The sequence below is a fragment of the Misgurnus anguillicaudatus genome, chromosome 10, assembly GCF_027580225.2.
Source record: "Misgurnus anguillicaudatus chromosome 10, ASM2758022v2, whole genome shotgun sequence".
NCBI lineage: Eukaryota > Metazoa > Chordata > Actinopteri > Cypriniformes > Cobitidae > Misgurnus > Misgurnus anguillicaudatus.
This window is the reverse complement of record NC_073346.2, coordinates 147404-170824: the sequence shown is the minus strand read 5'-3', so window position 1 is coordinate 170824 and position 23421 is coordinate 147404. Positions and strand designations below refer to the sequence as shown.

The 23421-nt window shown below is 35.8% G+C and overlaps 1 protein-coding gene across 2 annotated transcripts in view; it reads left to right on the top strand.

The window, feature by feature from the left end:
* Positions 1-389: 389 nt before the first annotated feature.
* bmper (BMP binding endothelial regulator) overlaps positions 390-23421 on the top strand; it is a 56597-nt gene continuing 33565 nt past the window's right edge. The window contains exons 1-3 of one of the 2 annotated variants that reach the window (XR_008645576.2): positions 390-3196; positions 4021-4106; positions 5252-5351. Coding sequence is in view for 1 of the 2 variants with exons in the window: in XM_055209693.2 (XP_055065668.1) it covers positions 3106-3196; positions 4021-4106; positions 5252-5351 (277 nt within the window). In the remaining variant the exon portion in view is untranslated. The remainder of the gene's footprint in view (positions 3197-4020; positions 4107-5251; positions 5352-23421) is intronic. The other variant, XM_055209693.2, reaches the window with a different exon arrangement.

Here is a 23421-nt window from a genome sequence, read left to right as displayed (position 1 = left end):
TCAACTTATGGATTTGAATTTTTTATGTTTTTATAACCTAAAGATGCTATGTGAAAGTTTGTAACAGAAAATAGTTGTTTTCATCTTGTCACTTTCTTGGTATAGAAAACACGTTTTTACCAAAATTTGTCAAAATGGATTTATTGCGTTTTGGAACAAAACTCTACATATCAAAACTCTATTTTGGATGCAATCGCTATGGACTTAATTTGGACAACTTTAAAGGGTCATGAAACCCCTAATCTTCCAGCCACAGTCTACGTCACTGGCCACTAGGGGGTGCTAGACATGTATTTTTCACGTCTAGTGCCCCTAGAGGCCACAAGCACCGCAGCACTGTCGCAAAGGAAAAGAGGACAACTCTAGGTCACAAAGTCCACGGTTTGCCTTCCAGCATGTCATATTATTATAATTTCATGGGTTTTATTTTTTTTCAAATCCCAAAAGATTACATAGCTCACAAGCCAGTTTACAAGCCAGTTGTTATGATGGTCGCTTGGTTAAAGTTCATATATATTTAAAAATTGCCTTAATGAGGAATTGAACCCAGGGCACCTGTGTCATAGATCCATGACACTACAAGGACACCACAGAGTCATGTGATAAAAATGACTCTCTCTACACTCCCCAAGTAGGCTCAAGCAAAATTCACGTAAAAAAAAAAATAAGAATACGTGTAAAAAATAAGTGTTCAGGTGCCAGACGCGATTTATATATGCAAGCAATATAACATTACTTACTAGTCCAAAAGCATAACGGCCAAGTCAGCATCGGTCAGGTACGCTGACTTCGAGTCGAGTGAACGCTGGCCCAATATTGATTTTCGTCCTTCGTTTTATTCTGTCACTCTCCCGTTTTCTCTTTCTGGTCTCCTCCGACAAAACCTTGGGTTTCTTTATCTTAGTTGTTGTTTCGGCCATGACAAAAACATCCGGAAAACAAATAGTTGCAGCCTTCAACTCTTACACCATGAAAACAAACACTTGCGACCCATGACCTATGAATGCCTCTCTAATAGTATGCGGTCTTACAGTTTGAAGCATCAGTCATTTAATCACTCGATGTGGCGTTATGAATAATTAAGAGACATGTTTTTTCATTGGATAAGAACATGCAATATCATGAATAATAATTAGACACTGATTGTCATCGTTGTAATAGAGGTTATGCACGTGATGTCACCCTTGGCAAAAGTGATGATTTTATGCTTTAAAACATAGTGAAGTAAAACATCATAATAAAGCGCAGATGCTTGGAAAATGTAACTAAATATTGTCCACCTCTGCTATCAAGTCCAACTAAATTCAATTTAAGCTGATAATAGTCAGTTTTACTGGCATTTTCGCAGCAGCCACTATGAAAACCAGCCATTTTGTTGAATGTTTGCCACTCAACAGGCGAGCTCTCGCGTGGTCACGTGGAAAAGTGAGGTCAATGCATACCCTCTATAGGGCTTTGTCACAGCCTTTGACGCTGACACGATATCAAGTTAAAACCCAGAAGATGATGTGCAACACAACAAACTCTGTTAACATCTAAAGAAATGTTATTTAGTGTTTCATGAAGGTGATTTTCTCAATATTTAGATGTTTTTGCACCCATAGATTCCAGATTTTCAGATTGTTTTAACTTGGCTAAAATTGTCCCATTCCAACAAACAATACATCAATGGAAAGCTCATTTATTTAGATAAAAATTGACCCTTATGGCTGGTTTTGTGGTCCCATGTTATATCTATTCACTGTTTTGAGTGACCTTGGCCAGTGTGATCTGCACCTGCACAGTAATTATTTAATAAGGCTTCCGGAAGATTCATGAGAAAGGGATTTCTCATAGTGTCAGCTATAAATAAACCACACTTGATAGGAAGGAGTATATCACAAATCTTTACATATATACAGCCATCCAGCAGAATGAGGGTGAGCTATAGTAATTTCTAAAGATTAACTAGAGTTTGAAGTGCTCATAATTCTACACCTGAAAATACTGTCCCTGGTTTTTATAAATGTGTATGAATATTTTAGTATGGCAGTAAAAAATAACATGACAGTAAAGATACTTAATGTTAGCCTGGAGTGAATTTAGGGTGTCTGTCTCCTACAGTAGCCTAACCCACAACCTGTTATTCTGGTTATTATTTCTGAATTATTTTTCAAGACTGTTGTAATTGCTTGGGCCTGGTTGCTGGCACAGAGGTCTCCATTAAAAGTGCTCTTTGGCGCACTCTAGTGACTAATATTACAGTAATAAATTGATTCTCTTTGAATCATCAGTAGCAGGGCAGCAAATGTCCATGCTGATGTAGCCTACAGTATGCAGTTTTTCAAGGGGCTTGGTCGGTTTTAGCCCAAATCGTATTTTCATTTTGAGAAGCAGAAAGACACAATCCTTTTTTGCATATGAAATCTTTAAATCGCTTGGCACCTACTTTAGATAATGGCTCATGAAGGCAGCCATTGTTACACAAATAAGTACATGCGAAGTTAATGTTAAAGTTTAAGTGCCTTAACAATTGTTTAATGGTAAATTCGCGTGAATGTGTTTAGCTGAGGTGGTACAGATTATGGCAGATCTCACTTGACTACACTATTTATGCAGCAGATATGCGGCGTTTAAATGGAGGGATGCAGTGACCTGTGCGGACGGGAGACGAACCCATGCAGCGGGAACGTTTAACTGCAGGAGCTGCCATCGGTAGAAATGCGCAGGAGTAGCCTATCCACGCGCAGCAGAGAGCAAAATCGAAGATCAGCGCAGAGATCTCTGACCGGAGCTGACGCATGGACATCTCTACTTCCACCTGAAACATCTCATGTTGTGTCCTTTCTTCACAAACATGTCTCCATTGGATCACTGGATCTTATGTCTGTTTTAGGAAACCTTGGAAGTTGCGGGTCTGGATATTCAGGGCGATCTTTTCTCATATTTTTTGGTTTTGACATTACAGTTTTCAGCTGATGGTGCACGGAAAGCATTTTTGCTGACGATTGTGGATTAAATTAGCCATTAAGTCGATGTCTCTTTCTTTCATGACCGAAACGCAAACTCTTTCTACGCGCTTTGGATATTTTCTTCTCCCCCCCCTGCGTCTGGAGTGAATTTAGGATGCTGTGTCTGTCTCCTACAGTAACCCACAACCTGTTGTTCTGGTTATTATTTTTCCAAACACCACGATTAACTGTACCTCTAATCATAGGTAAGAACCTTTAAAACTTTAAACGAGAAATCGTGTTCGTGTGCCCGGATCTGGAACTGCAAACCAATTATTTTAAACCTTTTGCATGCAACAGAGCCTATGTTAGACACAATCTAACCATACAATATTTGTAGTCTCATTATGGTCGGTTACATTTTGCTCTAATTTTAGGTGCAATGCAAAACCGACTGTGAAATATCTGGCAATTTTGCGCTTTATTTTTATTTCACTTACGAATATTAACTGTAGTTTTTGTGTAGGGACCATGGTTTTGGGCGTATTGATTACAATTGGCAAAACCTATAGGGCCTAATTATACAAATAACGGGTTTCATAGCCAAATCATGTTTTTGTAATAGGCTATGCACAACAGTAGGCTGTTTTTAAACTGTTGTAAAACCAAACTGTTGGTTAAACTTCTTAAGTGATGACTTGGAGAGAATGTTGGTTGATGTAGTAGGCTACTTGAATATGAAAGAAAATTCAAGTTACAAGTCAAATATGAGGATTCGATGATTTGAATTTCAGAATTCTTCAAAAGGGGGTTTTAAACTGTGGGTCAGTACACAATTATGTCTCGTGATTGACACAAAAACTGTAGTGCAATTAATGACTAGCAATGACAATGGTTTTGATGTCTTATAGGTTTATTTGCTAAATCAAAATATTCTCTATTTTGTTCATACAATGACAAGAAAAAAAAACTACTTTACTAAACAAGAACAAATTTGTATTTAACCCCAGTTTTTTAAAAGCCTCTGGTTTAGAGAAATGCATTTAACGTGTAAAAAAAGGAATGTAATTTGTATGTGTTTTTCATATAGGCACAGAAGCTAGCTGTGAAAACGAGGGTGAAGTGTTACACATTCCCAATATTACAGACAACCCCTGCATCTCCTGCGTGTGTCTGGTAAGATATTAAATATGATCTTTATTATAGTTAGTAATATTGCACTGCTAGTTGGTTGATGAGTTGTCAGAAAGTGAGAAATATTAATTAAGCATGCATTCACTTCAATTTAATTTAGACAGCTAATAATGATCTTGTACTGTGATTTTAGTAAAAGAAAAATATATCAAGGTTTTTCCAAGGTGAGTTGTAAATGTTGCTGTTTTTCCATGAACTGTGAGAAATATCACATAGCTTGTAACCCCCAGTAATCTTGTAATTCACTGGAAATTGCTTCAAGAAAAGCACCCAAATGCAAAAAATGTTCAAGTAAACGGACACATAAATTATGGGAAAAATTGTCTAATTAATGTTTTGATCAAGTTTATTTTAAAATGTATGTATGCTGTCATTCTATGTATGCAGCAGTTTATTTTGACAACATTTGTTTTCAACCTATTACAATTTGTATATTTGTGCTACTGCTACGAACACTTTATTAAAATAACCCTTTCAAAATAGTATGGGTTGAAAAACAGCAATTTAGTCTTTTCGTCCAGCACAATTGTGTTGTCACCTCTGATCGCCTGACCCCAGACAAAATTTACTGTGACATACATCCTTACATGCAGCCCATAAACACAGTCATACTGACATTTTCATGTTTTTACATAAATGAAATACATTAGAAAAATTTGAGGAGAATTTGAGCAAGGTGGGCCATCTTTATGGGCGTCATGTAAAATCAATCTAACTGTGTTGTGTGAACATTTTAAAAAATTCATCTTTCAAGGAGTTACTGTGTGTAAGTTAATATAATGGGTTAATAAATGTCTCATATTGATTTTTTAGCACATGAGTTAATTAACACATCAACACTGGAAGGACCATCACTCAGTGTGAAAGCCAAATTCCTGTCTTCATGTACACACATGTGTATGCTGTTAAAGGAGATGATTAACATGATTGAATTAAGCTTATTTATCAAATGAACAAATTAAATCAGGACTCTCTCACACACAGACACACTCTAACTACCTCTACTGGGTTATCTTTGTCACTGCACTCGGTCATGAAGGATTATCTTTGTCATGCACTCTAAACTAAAATATCACATCCCAGTACTGGATTAGGGTCAGATAAGTATTCTCTCTTTTTTTGTACAGGATAAAAAAGCGGACTGTAAACAGGAGAGGTGTCTGCCTGTGGCAGAGGAGTGCGCACTGGTGGTCAAACAGACGGGGGCCTGCTGTGAAAGATGCAAAGGTCAATTCAAACACACACTAAATAGATGCAATTCATGCAAACACAAGAGTCCTAAACTATTACAATTAGCTTCACTACCACCTTATTGACGAGAGACACCTTACCTCAAATTAAATATACATAGGGAGTTTTTTCATCCCCTGGAGAGTCCGCCACCTTTGACTTAACTTACTACTTTACTGTATATGTTACATTATTACTATGCTCGTTTTCTATGCTTTTCATACATCTATTAATGTAAAGCTGCTTTGAAACAATTAACTATTGTGAAAAGCGCTATATAAAATTGAATTGAATTGAATAAAGCATACATATGTGACCCCTTCTCTACATTTATACTTGGCATCAGGGGCGTCATTCAGCAAATATTTTTAAGGGCGCAATGTGCACAGCAACCCTTCATACTGTAATCATAATTATTATATTTCAATAAAACATCAAAACCTTTTATGTGCCATATTTTTATAAACTGCACATACAAAAAAAAGAAATGTTTATCAATGATTTTATTGCTATTTTACACATTAATGAAAACTTATGTGCTCAACAATAATCTGTGATTGTTGTAAAGATCAACACTGCAAAAGCAGTGAAGTGAAAAGAATCCTTTGATGCAGCGTAAGCAGATCGAAATGTAATGCTGTAATCAACATTTTCCGTTTTAATATTTTTTTAATTGCATTGAAAGCATATAATTTTTAAAAACTAGCCTATAAACATATTGGTAACACTTAACAATAAGGTTGTATTACTACACATTGGTAAATGCATTAACAAACAGGGAACAATATAGTTAACATATACTGATTTTTGTTAATGTTAGTTAAAGGAACAGTATGTGGGATTGTGGCCAAAACTGGCATTGCAATTACAAAATTTGTATCTAAAACTGGTACTGCAATAACACATCTGGTGGCCAATACACAAAATGACAACATAAACATCAGATGAGGGCTGCAACTCCACTTTTTAAATGACAATATCCTGGCCAGACCACTATTGTGAGTGATATAAGTATTTGAAATGAAAAGGATTTCTTAATGTCTAGTGACATATCAGGGCCATTTTATGATTAATTGATAAACATTTCTTACATACTGTTCCTTTAATGTCAGTAGTTATTTATGTTAGTTCATGATGCATTAACGGTTACGTATACAATGCTTGATTTTAGTATTGGCCTAAATGCCGATTTTAACATGATGAACTAAGATTAATAAATGCGGTAGAAGTATTGATCATTGTTAGTTCATTTTAGAAACTAATTGTTAACAAATACAACCTTATTGTAAAGTGTTACTAACATATTTAAAATTATTGTAGGAACGCATTTTTGCATCATATTTGACCTGAGATTCAGCGGACAAAATGATTCTGCTCCCGCTCTAAATCTACAGTAGATATAAACATTAAGAAATGGACTTGGATTCATCTTTGTACACAGCTAATCTGCAATGCTGAATGATGGGGCCAGCTGTGACAGTGACGCAGGACGAGAGGGATCCATGTGCAGTGCAGTTTATTAATAATACAGAATATGTGCAGACAGGTTGAATCAGACTCACAGTGATGTACGGGCGCAGGTTGAGGCAGGCAACAAACAATCAGAAAATCAAGACAGACAAAGTAAACAGGATATCACAGGAATAACAGTCAGAAATGTTAAACGCTGCAAAACAAGACTTCACAATAGTGATGTTAGGTTCTTGAATGAATCGTTCTTTTGAGCCGGTTCTCAGGAAGTAACCGGTCGATCCGGTTCACAAATCGAACTGAATCAAACGTTAGTTTTAGGTATAGGTTCCGGGTTGATGACGCAGGACGCACAGCCGAAATAGCACGTCGGACTCAAGAACCGAACAAAGTTTGTCGATGATTGCTGAGGCGAGGATTGCCGACGATTCTGACGGATGAGTTGCTGACACTGCGTGTGAATCATCGAGGATTTGAATGAGCCTGAAGCGCGAAGTTTCTTTTTTTATTAGTTTCTTGATATACTTGTTTATTAAAAAGCTTTAGTTTTGGTACGATTTATTGTGCATGCAAATCATATTGTAGTTGTTTAAGGAAGACCAATGAGTTTAACACACAAGTGTATTTATTATTTATACTTACACATCCGCAATTGTACATCACTTTTAGGAATCTTATTCAAGTTGTAGGCTTGTCAAAACTGGTCAGTTGTATCTGGCATTTATTATTTATCATTCGCGATTGAAACTGTGACCACAAACATTACTAACTTCTTGTGAATGAAAGGCAATAAATCAGCTATATGCCTTCACAAAAACGTTTTTTTTTTAAATGTTTTAATGTGTTGACACAAACGACTTTATTTGAATGTTTCATTGATACAGTAAATGCGAAGTGATGTCATTTCTTGATGACGTCAGGAACCGGTGAATCGGCTTTTTGAACCGGTTCAATGAGCCGAACTGTCCGAAATGAGCCGGTTCGCGGAAATGAATCGGACTTTGCATCACTACTTCGCAATGACTGAGTGAGAGAGAGCATTAAATAGTCCCAGGCAATAGAGTTCAGGTGTGTGGTAATCAGGGTGTGCAAAGTCTTAAGGGAAATGGAGTTAGATTAATACTCGAGTGAGTGAGAGTCCTGGTTACCAAGTAAGTGCTCAGGGAGATGTACATGAGCGTGTGTGTATATGGTTCCAAAATGCAATAAATCCATTTTGACTAATTTGGGTAAAAACGTGTTTTCTATACCAAGAAAGTGAGAAGATGAAAACCACTTTTTTCTGTTACAAACTTTCACATAGCATCTTTAGGTTATAATAACATTAAAAATTCTAATCCATAATTTGATTTTCAAAGATTTATTATAAAAACTAATTATTTTATTCAAAATGCTATAAATCTATTGAATCAGTATATAAATGTGCATTCATCTTTGCCTTGTTATATTTATTTAGTTGACTAGTGGTATACACTGATTTAAAAAAATAAACATTAATGGCATTAATCTAAACACTTGTCATATTAAGAACACTGTCATTGCTGCTATCATCCTTGGGACGTCGTCGCTGAACTTTTTTGACAGCAATCAGAGAACAAGCAACAGCCATCATTTTTCCGTCTCCCGAGTGCCACTCGCGTAAATTATGAGATTTTGATGGGTTACGTTTCTTCCCCGCCACAGGTTTATCAATGTCATAAAAGTATTATTTTTTTTATTTTTTTTGTTTCTTGATCACGAAGTACAAAGTAGATGAGGTAAAACTAGGATTCCGTGCGCTGTGATTTCTTGAGCGGATTTATTGCATGCTGCAGAAAAGGAGAAGTGGCATTTATCGCATTTTGGGAAAAAAGGGAGAAGATGATAGAATAACACGGCAGATATTGGATTTTTATATATATAAAAGAATAAACGTGATTATTAACTCTTTCACCGCCAGCATTTTTTAAAAAAGTTGCCAGCCAGCGCCAGGGTTTTTCATGATTTTCCCCAAAGTTTAATGCCTTCCAGAAAATGTTCTTCTTCAGATATATAAACATACAATATACCAAATGAAAGAACAGACCCTCTGCTTTCAAACAAACAAAAAAAACGTTTCATCCTACCTTGAGCAGTTCTTTTGTAATCAGCTTTTGAATATGGGTAGGTTTCTGCAAAAACACCACATTTTGAGCAAAAAGCAGAGATAATTCCATTTTTGTGACGGACTTTTCATAGAGTTCCCATTCAGAGCGATCTTTAAAACAGACACGGAAATGCAGCAGCTTGTCAGAGGGCAATACTTCCGGTGTGGTAGAAGTTGCGGAAGTGCACCACCTTGTGGATAAAAGCGGTATTGCGGAAAGACGGAAAATCTCGTCATTGGCGGGGAAGCGTTTTTTCTTAATTGACGAGATATCTCGTCAATGGCGGGGAAAGAGTTAATTGTGATTAAAAGTTTGAGCAAAATAATGGTGATTATCATTTGTCCTGTTATCGTGCAGCCCTACTTTCCACTCTAAATTCTTTCCACTGTATTATTTGTAATTTCCTCACCCTCCTCATTTTACAATATTTGTGTAATCTCCCATGACTGAAAAGTGTTTAAGATAGAGAAGCCTCAAAAATATATCTAATGTTGACAAGTGTAAGCATGCCAGGTCCTGATTGGGTAATGTTCTGATTGGCTTGGTCGGATCTTGGTAAACGCAAATTTTAAGACAATCTTTAGAGTCAAGGCAATAATTGTGTGATTCATTGTTGGAATTTCTACATTTATTATCCTTATGCTTAGTAATGAATCACATTTTAAGGACTTAAAAAAGCATTAAACCAGAGATTGGTAGTAATGTCTAGGGATCGACCGATATATCTGTTTTCCGATATTTTCCCCGATATTTGCGCATTTTCCGATGATCGGATATGGGTTTGGTAATATCGGATTGACCGATAAACGAGAGAATTGCGCGCTGGACGCATATGAGAAGAGGAGCTCACAGCAGCAGCACAGCAAATATGACAGCGGGGTAACGCGACTTCATTAAAAGATCTTTGAGTATACTTACTTTGCATATTTGCAGGCATTTATAACACATCTTATTTGTGCATTGATGTATGTTATGTTAAATAAGTTGATTTATTAAAAGCAATGTATGCAGCTTGTCCAAAAAATGATCCATAAAATCCGGTCCCAATAACGACGTAGCTTTGCATGAATAAAAAAAGCCATGAAATAATGCTTGGTGGAATTAAAAACGCTAAATTAAATTCATTTTTCTGTTATTTATGCTTATCATTAGCATCGTAAAACCACGTTCATATGCTGTTCACTTTCCGGGGTTGAAGGCTGAAGCACAGCCACCACATGTAGCTAACTTTTAACATGATTTACTCTAAGTTATATTAACATTTACCAGATAAACATTATTTTGCTAAAATATCTAAATAAATGTCTGCGGATATTAATTGATTTATTTATTACCTCCGCAAGCGGTCACAGTTTGATACAGTTAATGCGTGAGTAAATGCATAGATAAACAGCGCTGTCAACAGTCATTTCATAAGCTATAACAACAAAATATGAATTATTCTGACATCAAATAACATTACCAGTTAAGAAATTCAATGATATATAAGCCGTTTTGTTTGTTACTTTCCTGAATGTAGTATTTCAGTCAGTGATATTATTTGTAAAATCTCTTTGCTAACTACTGGTTGGATTGCTGAAGGATACAGGTTGTTGGTCAAGACAGTGACCACGTTTACATGCACACCAATAATGCGATTATAATGGGATTTTGTCAATACTGCGATTATACTTTACCTCATGTAAACGCAATAATTCGATAAAAATAATGCGATTAAGCTCATAATCGCAGTAAGTATAATCGCATTAAAAGAGGTGGCGTACGCCGTTTATAATCGCAGTATGCGTCCATGTAAACGCTTTAATCGCATTTATACCGCACTAATTAAGTGCACGTGTGTTTTAGTCACGCACCTTAAGCACAAATTCGTTTTAAACTTGACATTAGGAAGTTTTACATGAATTCTGCCAACACGACTCGCTGTCAGCAGTCTGTCTTCATTCAGAAATAGCTCAAATAACACGACATCAGTGTATTAAACCATTAAGGACATTATAACGATAAATCTATTAGTGACCACATCATGATAACTTCATGCTAATTCGCTCAACCAGCACGGCATTACCTTATATTGGATATTTCTTGTAATAAAAACTTTTTTGCAATTGTTTACATGTCACTGAATAGAGCTGTTCTTGTTGCATTTACACAGCGGGAAACCAGCATGTCCTCAACTCGCTGCATTTCGCGTAACTAAACAATGAATGTAGTAGGTTAATATCTTACCTTTTGGCGTAGTCAGTGTGGTAGAAAAAGCATTAAGTAGTGAATTTCACAGCAACTGCATCAGCACTGGATACCTGAGGTAATTTTATGTTATAACCTCAGCAATGAATGAGCTTTCTACTGCATTTTAAGTGCGCGTGCACTTCAAGTTCAAATAGATTTGATTGGCTGTCAATGGTTTACCGTTCATCATGTGCCAAAATCGCTATCGTTATAGTTGTTGTGTGAGCTCTGCTATTATCTTTAATATAAAACGATTTTTAAAACTATATTTTTATATCATGTGAACGCCCTTTACAGGCACTGTCATATTTATATCTTCATCACGGCACCGGATAATGAACCTATAACAACGTGTTTGTCATTTAACGTAAGTAAATTAAAACAGTGGGCCATATATGTGAGTTCATTTGTGCTCTGCATTGGGCTATGTGCGAATAATCTGAAAATAAAAACTGCATGTAAACCGTGAAGAGGTTAGCTCCAGTCATGTAAACATCTTACTGCGATTAAGACCTTACTCGCATTATTGGAAATAATCGCATTATTGGTGTGCAACGTGGTCACTGATATTATATCTCAAAAAAGGCACTTAATCCACCTGTTTTACTTTATAAACTATGTACAACATGCAGCCAACTCCGCTATACTGTTCTCTCTCCCGCTCCGTTACCTGGCAACCTTAGCGCGAACTTTGGATCAGTCCATTTCTGACGAAATGATAGGGGTGTTTGGAATGGTCCATGTTGGGAATATAGTTTGATATATACATTAAATGAATATTATTCTTCACTCTTTCAGACCCCTCTATTTATTACTTTGTATGCAAAGAGGGAGTGATTATGATGATGATTATTATTATAAGGGTTTGTTCAGTTCAGTAGTGATGTAGTAAGTATGTCAAAAACAGAAGTATAACAGTAAATAAAAATCGGTTCAGTATATCTGTTATCGGGCACATAAGCATTCAAATATTTAATATCGGAATCGGTTTTAAAAAAAAAGAGTATCGGTCGATCTCTAGTAATGTCCTATATCCTCTTGAGTGGTGTTGAGTAACATTATGTGCTTTAAAATTATGTCTCCTGCTGGTAATTGCTAATAAAAGCAAAGTATTAATTAAACAATGGGCAAAACCAAACTGGTTTGCGAGTAAGTTTGAATGATTTATTTAGTTTGCTGCACAAGTAATCTAAAACAGCTTCTTACTAATGTCATATGCGCGCGACCCACTCATCACACACAGTTTTTTTAACCCCGTGTTTTTTATTGATTTTGTCATGGAGCCTCAAGAACAACACATGATATAGGGCTATATACCCCATTACACAATACAATACCCCTCCCCAACCTTTGTATGAAATCATAAAAAGACAAAAATAAATAAGATGAAATAATACATTTGTGTTTGTGAAATTAAATAAAAATAACAAATTAAATAAATTAATGTACACTTTATACACCAGCATTTATCCATCTATCTTTGATACAACTGAAGTTACATTACAATTTACCTTTCACCATTGTATACTGGTTAAGAGATTGCATAAAAGGGGCCATATTTTTTCAAAAACCTCTGCTTTACCTCTAGTTGCTTGTCAGTTTTTCAAAAGTAAGGTTCTCAGACATCTGTTTGATTTGTATTAATGTAAAGCTGCTTTGAAACAATTACCAATTGTGAAAAGCGCTATATAAATAAAATAAAATTGAATTGATTTACTTTAAACTAGCTGGTCTTTTTCCATGCGAAACCAATAACATAGTTAGTTTGTGAAAGTTTTTGTTTGTTTATATCAGGTACACTGTTAAAAATAAACCGTACATTTTACGGTAGAAAACCGGCAGCTGTGGTTGCCAGATCTTTACCGTCAAAAATACGGTAGCAATGTTATTGGTTTTACGGGATTGCACCCATTGTACTGTATATTTTACAAATTTTAAATGTTTTTTTACAGTTTATAACTGTCTATTTAACATGTTTATGTTGCTAAAACAGTTTATATCTGTCAAATTCAAGGGTTAACATTGTAATATTTATGGTTCATTACCATTTTTTACAGCTCAAAACTATTTATTGTAAAGGTTTATGTTGTACAAATGACGGTTCAGTACCATCTATTTTACAGCTCAGAACTGTCTAATTTAAATGCTACACTGTAAAAAAAATCAGTAAAATAGATTACAAGTACTATTTCCATTATGTTTATAGACATTTCCTTTAATTCCTTTAAAATACTGTAGATTTACAGTACAATCTCTTTAGTCTTTACAGACACTTTAATCCGCCTATGAAACGCAACAATGGTGACATTCAACAACAAAGCTTCATGCTGCAATGCATGCTGGGTACCAGGATTGTAGAAAACTCATTCATAACTCCCATCATGCATTGTGACATGACAAAATTGTGCAACTTTCTTACCATTTACTGTCACCATCGTTGAGATTTGTATCCAAAGTGTTGATGTCTAAAGAAACTAAAAAAAAGAAACTAACTAAAGCCCGGAATACACTGCACGATTTTTGTTTTCTTATAAGATCATTACCTTATCACACTGTGCGACATGTATTGTTTAAACTCGGGTACGAGAGGTGTGTAGACTGTACGATGATTACACGGAAGCTTCGGCGGCTGCGTCACACGTTGCGCAACGTCACCAGCATGCGCTCGTGGTAAACAAATACCGGCGCGCAGGTCGTAGCAGCAAACACACTGTGCGGTGATCATGCCGAATTTCTGACACTGCCAGAAAACTATCGTAGGCTATCTTTGGGCGCAAGACCGGGAAAACGGGCGTCTTTGAACCTCTCTCACTGTACGACATAGGACCACCGATGGAGAGCCACGATCACAGAAATCGCGACGATAGTTTCACGATGGCAATCTTTCGTCTGGGACAGCCAATTATCGTGCAGTGTATCCCGGCCTTAAAGCATTACATCAGTCTTGTTCAAAACAGTGTCATTTGCATAGAGCATCACCTTTTTGTGCTTTATATCTTTAATGTTCTTTTATCATTTTATGTTCATAAAATATTTATAAAATTTTATGCATATAAAATTATATGCATGACATACAAGCAATCAATAGATCACATGATAGTTTTTCCTACTCCCTCTAGCAATAAACAAGTGGTCTTAATAAAGCACTGTTGCAATTGCTAAAAGAGGAGAGTTAGGTCAATGAAGGTCACAAGGACAAATGCCTAACTAAAGGAAACACTAATTACAATAATGGTGACTTCAAATGAATCTTAAACAACCACAAACTGGAGATTTAATGGGATAAATTTGGTGGAAAATATCCATTTGACTTGTGATTACATCACGTCAGAAAGAATATTTGTCTACTAAATCACGTGTGTGGATGCTGGAATAGTTGAGGACTTGTATCTTGTTTTGACAGCAGTTGTAAACTTATCGTCCATGTTCAGAAAATAATTGTAATTTTATGTTTAAAAGTAATTTTAGTGTGATAAAATTAGGAACTTGATGACAAATGCCTGCATGATGACCACTATAGTGCAGACTGATATTATTCTAATTTTTAAACTCTATCAACAAGGATTTAGTAAAATATAAACAGATGGTTCAGTATATTGGTAACAAATATATTCTCTAAAAGTTTTAATGTTACATCAATAACGCAAAATGCCATATCTATTACGCTGATTTTGCATAATAATTTTTTTTTTTCATTTTTATGGTAATACAGTATCTTGTTAATTTTACTGCAATAAACCATATTTTTATATGTTTTTTACTGTTAAATGTAAGGTCTTAGCCTGTAAAACTAATAAAAGTTTTTCACAGTGAATCCTACGGTTATGTTTTGTGAAATATGGTTTTATTCGGTATCATTTATACGGTATTTTACTGTTCAATTTACAGACATTTTTTACAGTGTACTCTAAAAATGGCTGGGTTGTTTTTGACCCACAATGGGTAAATATTGGACACAGAACACAATGCTGGCTTAAAAATAACCCAATGTTGGGTCAATTTTAACCCAGCGGTGTGTTCTGTCCAATATTTACCCATTATGCACTCTCAGAAAAAAAGGTTGTCACTGGGGCAGTACCTTTTTAAAGTACACTTTTGTACCTAAAAAGGTACATATTGGTAACTCTAAGGCACTTGTTCCTAAAAGTTACATACTGGTATCTCAAAGGTACATATCTGTACCTAAATGGTACATATTAGGACCTTTTTAAAAGGTACCGTCCCAGTAACAAAAAGGTACAACAAAAGGTACCTTTTTTTCTGAGAGTGTGGGTCAAAAATAACCCAGCCATTTTGAGAGTGTATATTTACAGAAACCATAAAGAATATACAGGGGAGTATATTTCCACCACCAATATTTATGCCTGTGTGGTTTGGTTTGTTACTTAGATTTGAGTGAGCTAACATTCAGCCAATCACAAGGTGAATCCCCTCTTGGGTGTGTTTGCCATGAGGTTTGTTAGGAAGTGTCAGTCATGTGTGAGGAAGAGAGGGAAAAAGGGAAGAGTAAAAAATAAAGTATAGATGTCCACAGTGCTCTCAATGTCCTGCAGTTATTTTTCAAATTTGAGTATATCACATCACAAAAATAGGTTCCTGTTAGCTATTATGGCATGTTCCCAAAATTGAGTGCCCTACACAGCAAAATTAGCAGTGTTAAATCAACACTGCTGGTGTTTATATGAGTAACACCAGACCTGGTCGTCCCTATATATACACCGGCAGTGTTGATTTAACACTGGTGATTTTGCTGTGTAGGGCGCTATAACTGTTTACACTGTACTTACTTTGTACTTTGTGTAATTTGGCCTTTGCGGGTCACATCACCAGACAGCTGTCCCCCCACTTTTGAAATGGCTGCTACGCCCCCGAGGATATGCAATAGACACAGTTTAGGTTCCAATTAGGAACATTTTCTCCAGTGATTTCCCAGATCACATCTAAAACCTCTTTCTAGAATACCTGCAATTCTCTGCATTAACGAAATGAAACCATGTGCCAACTTCTTGCTTTTTATAATTACTTTACATTTAATTATCATGGATATCAGGTTTAATCCTGTGCAATTGAATGTAATATATGTCTTAAGCATCCATTTATATTGAAGTAGTCTATATATCTAGTATAAATAGTTTTAAGTTTGAGCCAGAATGCAAGAAAAATTAATCTTCAGTGATTTCAGTTTTAGTTTGATTCAGCAGCTAGTATTATCTTGTAAAACAGAGGTCATTTGCTTAGGTAGAAAGGGCAGAATATAGAATATAAGAAATTCCTGATATTTGTTGATACTTCTTGTGTTTTTTGGGGGAAGGTTATATTTTGTGACCAACTGACAGTGCCGGTCCTAGATGCTGGGGGGCCCTAAGCAAACCTTTGTTAAGGGCCCTCTTGTCAGTCCATTTTTTAAAACCATTCAATGTTGCTGTTAGTTATTTGTTAACTAACCACATAGTGTATTATCTTACAGCTGTATATTTTTCCATGTGCACATTACTTTGAAACCCTGACTGATAAACTTGCTGATTATAACATGAAACATTTATTTGCTGTAAAGCTGTTTTGATTTAAACTGTGTTGTGAGAAGCACAAAAAATAAACCTGATTTAAATTTAAATTAATTTTAATGAAACAATTAAATATAAATATAAAATCTTAATACATTAAAAAAATAACCATTTAAAACGTTATCCATTTACCAAACCTAAACAAACTGAAAAACAAACACATTAAAGTGCGGAAATGTGGTTAACTTTATTTACTGACAAATATTAATTACTGAAAACTACCTATAAAGTACAAACGAAACAATTTGGAAATTTGAATTTGGAAAACTGTACTGGAGTAGGCCAGGGGTGGACTGGCCATCTGGCATATCGGGCAGTTTCCCGGTGGGCCGACGTACTTTTTGGGCCGCTTCATCTCATACTATCTTTGTCTGCTGAGCAGCCCAGTTAACGTCTTTTTTTCTAGACAGACCAGCCCACTGACATTTAAGCAGTAGCCCATTGGTTATTTTTTTTATGACATTAAGCTGGCCCAATGACTGCCCAGCCCAGCCATTGTCCTTTTTTTCCTAGATAGACCGGCCCACTCAGCAGCAGCCCATTGGTTATTTTTGATTGACATTAAGCTGGCCCAATCACCGCTTTGGTCTCTGTGCAAGCGAGCATGCGTCGTCGGTCAGTTCAGTGTCAAAATAGAGAGAGAGGGAGATGGAGAAAACACGCAAGGGAGGCGCAGATAAACTGCACGACAAAAGAAACAGGCTCTTCAGCAGACGCTGCAAAATGTGTTAAAAAAACACAGCAGGACCTTCAACTCGCGTCGCTGGTGATGATGATGATGGTGGCGGTGGTGGCACTGGCAGCGCAGCACCAGCACGTAAAGTGTGTCAGTGAGGAGAGGGAGAGAGACGAGAGATAAGTGAGTGTAGTGCCTGCGGTAAGCAGAACTGCTTTCAAAACACAAGTTTAGATAGATACCCCTTGATAAAACTGAGTCAAAAACACAAATGTATGCTGCAATAAAATAATTGCACTCTTTGCTCTGTGACTACGAGAGTGTATCTGATTCGTAGATTTTTCGTTTATTGTCTGTTTCAAAACGTATAATTTCTCTTCAAGCAAATCCAAACAATCAAACAATCCAGGAGATCTGCTTACAGAAAAAGATATGTTTATTGTATATAACAACACACTTGACAGATAATCTTAAAAATCTCTATTACTGTAATCACACAAGTTTAGTTCAGTGAATGTAATGAATACTTCCTGTAAGTACTGCAAGTAATAATCAGTTTTCAATATTACTGTAAGCAGGACTTGTATTTTGTAAAAAGTCAGCAATTCAATGGCACATTTTGCCAATTGCATATAACTAAACTAAACCAATAAATAACATGTTCTAGAAGTGTTTGTTGTGTCAACTCTCACTCTTTTCTGCTATTAATTGGGTTTAGTGCTTTTATGGAATTGGAGTTGCTATAGAGGGTTTTCACGACGCGTCATCAGATCGGAAGACGCCATATTGGAGGCACTCCGCATCACAACAGAGCACAGGCACTGAAGTATATCCTGAACGTCGTCAAGGAAAATGGTTAATTATTGCCGTGTTTGAGGTTGTACCAACAGGACAGATTGAGAAAAACATTTGGAATATTATCGACTTCCAAAAGTTATTAAAAACCAGGGAAAGGAATGCAAGAAATTATCAGAGGAGGCGCGTGTGGTTGGCAAAGCTCAGGAAAAATAACGTTAGTAGTATTGTATTAGAAATATGATTAAAGTCCATAAAGTATAAAACAATTATGCTTCTACTTGTTGTGCTTTATTTAAAGAGTATTTATGTACTTTTAGTGTTTGCACAAAATGTACTTAAACACAACTAAAATTTGCGCTGCAATGCCAGTGTGCTTAATTGCTCATAACAAATTTTCTATTGAAATGATAATGATATTTTTAATAGTAAATGGTAAAAACAATTATTGCTTTTATTGTTTTACTGTGTGCTTATTTTACTGTAAAGCACTTTGGTAGGACACTGACTATTTTAAATTTGCTATATAAATAAAGCTGACATTGACATATGGGCTCGGCATGAAAACCAAGTAGTTTACAATATCGGGATATGAACTTGAAGGAAGAATCGCCGGGTCGTAACAGATCCTAGAAGAGAGGGCTAACTCGTAAGGATCTGCACTGGTAATTTCTCGAAATATCGTGCCTTTTCTTGTGGTCCAAGTCCTTCCCTATATGCGTTTGCATCTTGGACGCGTTTTCTGTTGTTTAGACATGTCTACATTCACTGAAAGTATCCAAATCGCACAATACTCCATTATACTCCGTTCAGTTCTTTACACCGAGCATCCGGGTTACCGCCCAAAACTTGACGTCGGTGAAAACCTTCTATTGCTACATATTTAAAGGCGTGCAAAGATGGGTGGTATTTGTAATTATATACTGCAAAAAATGATTTTCAAGAAAAAAAAATTTAGTAATTTAGTCTTGTTTTCAGTAAAAAATATCTAAAAATTCTTAAAAAAAGATGGGTTTTCTTAATGAGCAAAATGTAGTGTTTAAGAAAATGTTCAAGATTTTTTGCTTACCCCATTGGCAGATTTTTTTGCTTGTTTTATGCACAAAATCACTTAAATTTGATATTGTTGGTCTAAAACTAGACTTATTTTCTTGGGTAATTTTCATCAAGAAAAAGCATCTTAATTTAAGATAGCCTGTGGTAGCCGGACGGGCAGGGCGAGGATGCATTTTGATAGCTAATATGCAGCAGATAGCTGCAGACCGCAAGTTACCTGCAGTACTAGCTAGAAACAGACCGTCTCTAGTGCGAGACTTGGAGGCTCACCTCGTCCCCAGATTAGTTACTGGCAAACACATTATATTGCATTACAGTTTTTCTCAGTCGCTTTGGTACATTTCTCAGATCAGAATTGAAATTCTCAAAACTGCTTGTTCAATTCTCACCTCATTGTGTCACTTGTGCACATCAAAAAAGCAATTTCTCATTTCTTTGAACAAGTTGCGAATGCTTTGGTACATCCATGCAAATGATTATGTACAATTCTCTGCTTTTTCCTACATTATCAGTTGCTTTTGTCATGTTGATCAAAATGTATTATAATGGGTCTCTGTTGAATAGTCTCACCCCCCACAATATTTAGGCATTAGTTCATAGTATAAGTCTTTACATGCAAAATGGTTGAACATGTTGTCAAAATACAGGATATGGTCAAACATATTTCTATACATTTCCATTAGACATTTTTCTAAATCTGTCCTGAATTGGTAAATTGCTCCCAGGTGAATCTTGACTTTCTCTAACAGACAGAAACGTCTACAGCAAGCAAATACCGAGACGTTGAAATGACTGCTAACTATAGACCCAATATAGTCCAGCTATGAGTAACCCACTTCTACCCTAAATAACCTTGAATTTGTTTACATGCCATTTTTGCCAAAATAACTTGAAGATGTATGATATTCCAACATGTAAGCAAAGTGTGTTCAAGGTGTTTGCTTTCATTTCTTTTACATGTTCTAAAAGTATATGCATCATCTATTCTTGGGCTTAGACATCTTTTAGACATCTATCATGTTCACATTTCTACTTTTGTTTTCTCTTTCTGCTATGCAGTGCTTGCAGTGCTGTCTTTATCTTTCTTTATGGCAATGACATGGTCTTTCAACGAATTACAGTACAAACAGTAAAAGCGTAAATGTAAATTTTGTCAAGTCTCTTGCAATCAAACTCACACATAACTTATAGTAAGTGTAACTTACAATTTACAATACTTGTCGTCAAAACTTTAGCCATAGTTTACATCAGAACATCACTTCAGAGTAAACTGTTATATTGACAACATGACTAAACAATTTGACTGTCTTATCCATACACAATGACACAATGACTTGTTATTCTGATGGCACTGACATGTTCATTGACACAGATATTTAATTTTGAGAGAAGAACTAAGTATTTTGAGTAAAAGAGTGGCTTTTGCAGGTTATCCATGATGTTTTGCTATTTGTACAAATTGTTGTGAGAAATACACTTACTGTTTTGCAAATTGTGAGTATGATTCGAGAAATGTACCAAAGCGACTGAGAAAAACTGTAATATTTTGGTATGAAAATCACCCGCCAGTGTGGCGGGTAGCCTTTTGAATTTAGTCGCCAAACGGAAAATCTACCCGCATTTGGCGCTTGGCGGGTGTTAATTTCGGACCCTCCTTATAGATAATGTCTATTTTATATTTATGTTTGAGTATTGCTGGGTTTGAATATTGTTGTAATGTGTTTATGTTTTGTTTAAATTTAGTTCGCTTATTACGAAAGATAGACTGTATATTTTAACACCATATAGGGCGTTGTAAAGGCCAATATGAAGGGAGAATTGTAATGGGTCAGACATTATTTTCGAGTTTAATTTAAGTTTTGTTTTCTACTTTAAAATTAATTTCGTTTCAGAAAATTTGTCTCTTAATTTTAATCGATGTTTTGTTGATAAGTTTTGTGAATATAAATTAATAAAAACAATAAACTCAACAACGTCATTCATATTTAATGCTTGTTTAGCCGCTTGCACTTTTAGCTATTTCTGTGTTGCTAGCGGAGGACGTGCACGGACCTCGCACACTTTTAAAAATTTATGCAATAAGCCTTTCTGTAGGCTAAAGCTATACTTCACCTCTTACTATGTTTAATTGAAGTTTGCATTTGCTGAAATTTATTTTTGTTTCAAGTTCATTTAGTACTGTTCACTTGAATGCTTTCTTTTTAAATTCAATTCAATTCAATTTTATTTATATAGCGCTTTTCACAATTTGTGAATGTTTCAAAGCAGCTTTACAATAATAGAAGCAGTGAAAAGCATAGAAAAACGACAGATAGCACAACATAATACACGATAGCAAAAGCAGCTAAATTTGCTGCGGCTATGAATCAACATTATAAGCGTGTGTATTGCTAATGTAACGTAAAGAAGAGGGTGCTAAGTTAAGCCCAAGAAGGCTGCCTCCCCGGGTTGAAAAACCCCCTAGGAGAAAAAAAACCCCAGGCTCAGCCGGGGAAGTAAAAAAAAGTCTTAGGAGGGAAAAACCCTTGGGAGATATATTTATATACAGTATACATTGAAACGATTAAGGAGATTAGGCGGAGGTAAAGTGGGTTCTGCTGGTGGTCGTTGGTCATGTATCAGCTGGGCATCACGTTGACGGTCTGCCGGTGAGTCAGAGGTGTGCCGACTTTCACATTTACCGGAACTGGGTCTGTTTGTCTCAGTGTCCTCGGAGACAAGGACGAGACATGAAGAAAGAAAAACAAAACCCAATTAGCGTAGGGGCCATTCATATGTATACACATGTACATATACACAAACATACATATATATATATATGAAGAGTTTGGTTCCAAAACGCAATAAATCCATTTTGACAAATTTTGGTAAAAACGTGTTTTCTATACCAAGAAAGTGACAAGATGAAAACAACTATTTTCTGTTACAAACTTTCACATAGCATCTTTAGGTTATAAAAACATAAAAAATTCAAATCCATAAGTTGATTTTCAAAGATTTATTATAAAAACGGATTATTTTTTCCACAAAATGCAATAAATCCATGACAAGTTTTTATTCAAAATGCTATAAATCTATTGAATCAATAGCCTATATAAATGTGCATTCATCTTTTCCATGTTATATTCATTTAGTTGACTAGTTGTACACACTAATTAAAAATATAATCATTAATGTCATTAATCAAAACACTTACTTTGTCATATTAAGATCACTGTCATTGCGGTTACTTGACGTCGTCGCTTAACGTCTTTCACAGCGATCAGCTGTAAAATGTTTTTGGTCCTGCTCGATTTTCGTTGACTTTGAGTAAAATTATGTAAAGTTTTTCATAAGATCCTCTGGGGTCAATGTGTTAGCATGAGAAGCTTGATGCTGTCGGGAGAACAAGCACCCGTCTCCCGAGTGCCTCTCAGGGAAAATATTAGATGTAGATGGCTTACGTTTCTTTCCCATCACAGAAAACCATCACAGGTTTAGCGATGCAATTAAAGTATTATTTTGTTTTGTTTGTTGATCACGAAGTACAAAGTAGATGAGGAAAACTGGACTCCGTGTACTCAGCGCGTCCGCCATTGTTTGTTTACATTGCGTGACCGGTGGGCTGTAATATCAGAAATAGATTTATTGCGTTCTGTAAAAAAGGAGGAGTGGCGTTTATCGCATTTTGGGAAAAAGGGAGAAAAGATGACAGAATAACACGGCGGAGATTGGATTTTGCGTAAAATTAAGAATTTACTTTTAACTACTGACCTGATATAATATTGATTTTGGCAGTAACTCATTTTTTTCAAAAATGGCGTTTATCGCGTTTTGGAACCAAACTCTTCATATATATATATATATATATATATATATATATATATATATATATATATATATATATACATATACACACATACACACACATGTACATATACGTATTGAAGATACAACGTCATCCCAGTGACAGACTCTGCACAGTTTGGTTTAGGGAGAACGAGAAAAATGCACGGGACGGCGAATGTTTTAGGAAATGGATGCAGTGACACCCTTTTAAGGACTGAAGTCCCGCCCCCGACTAGTGGGCTTAACACCACAAATCTATACCCACCGAGCTTTATTGAAATCCGGACGAGCAAGGGAGTAAAGGGGAGACGGGGACGTGACTG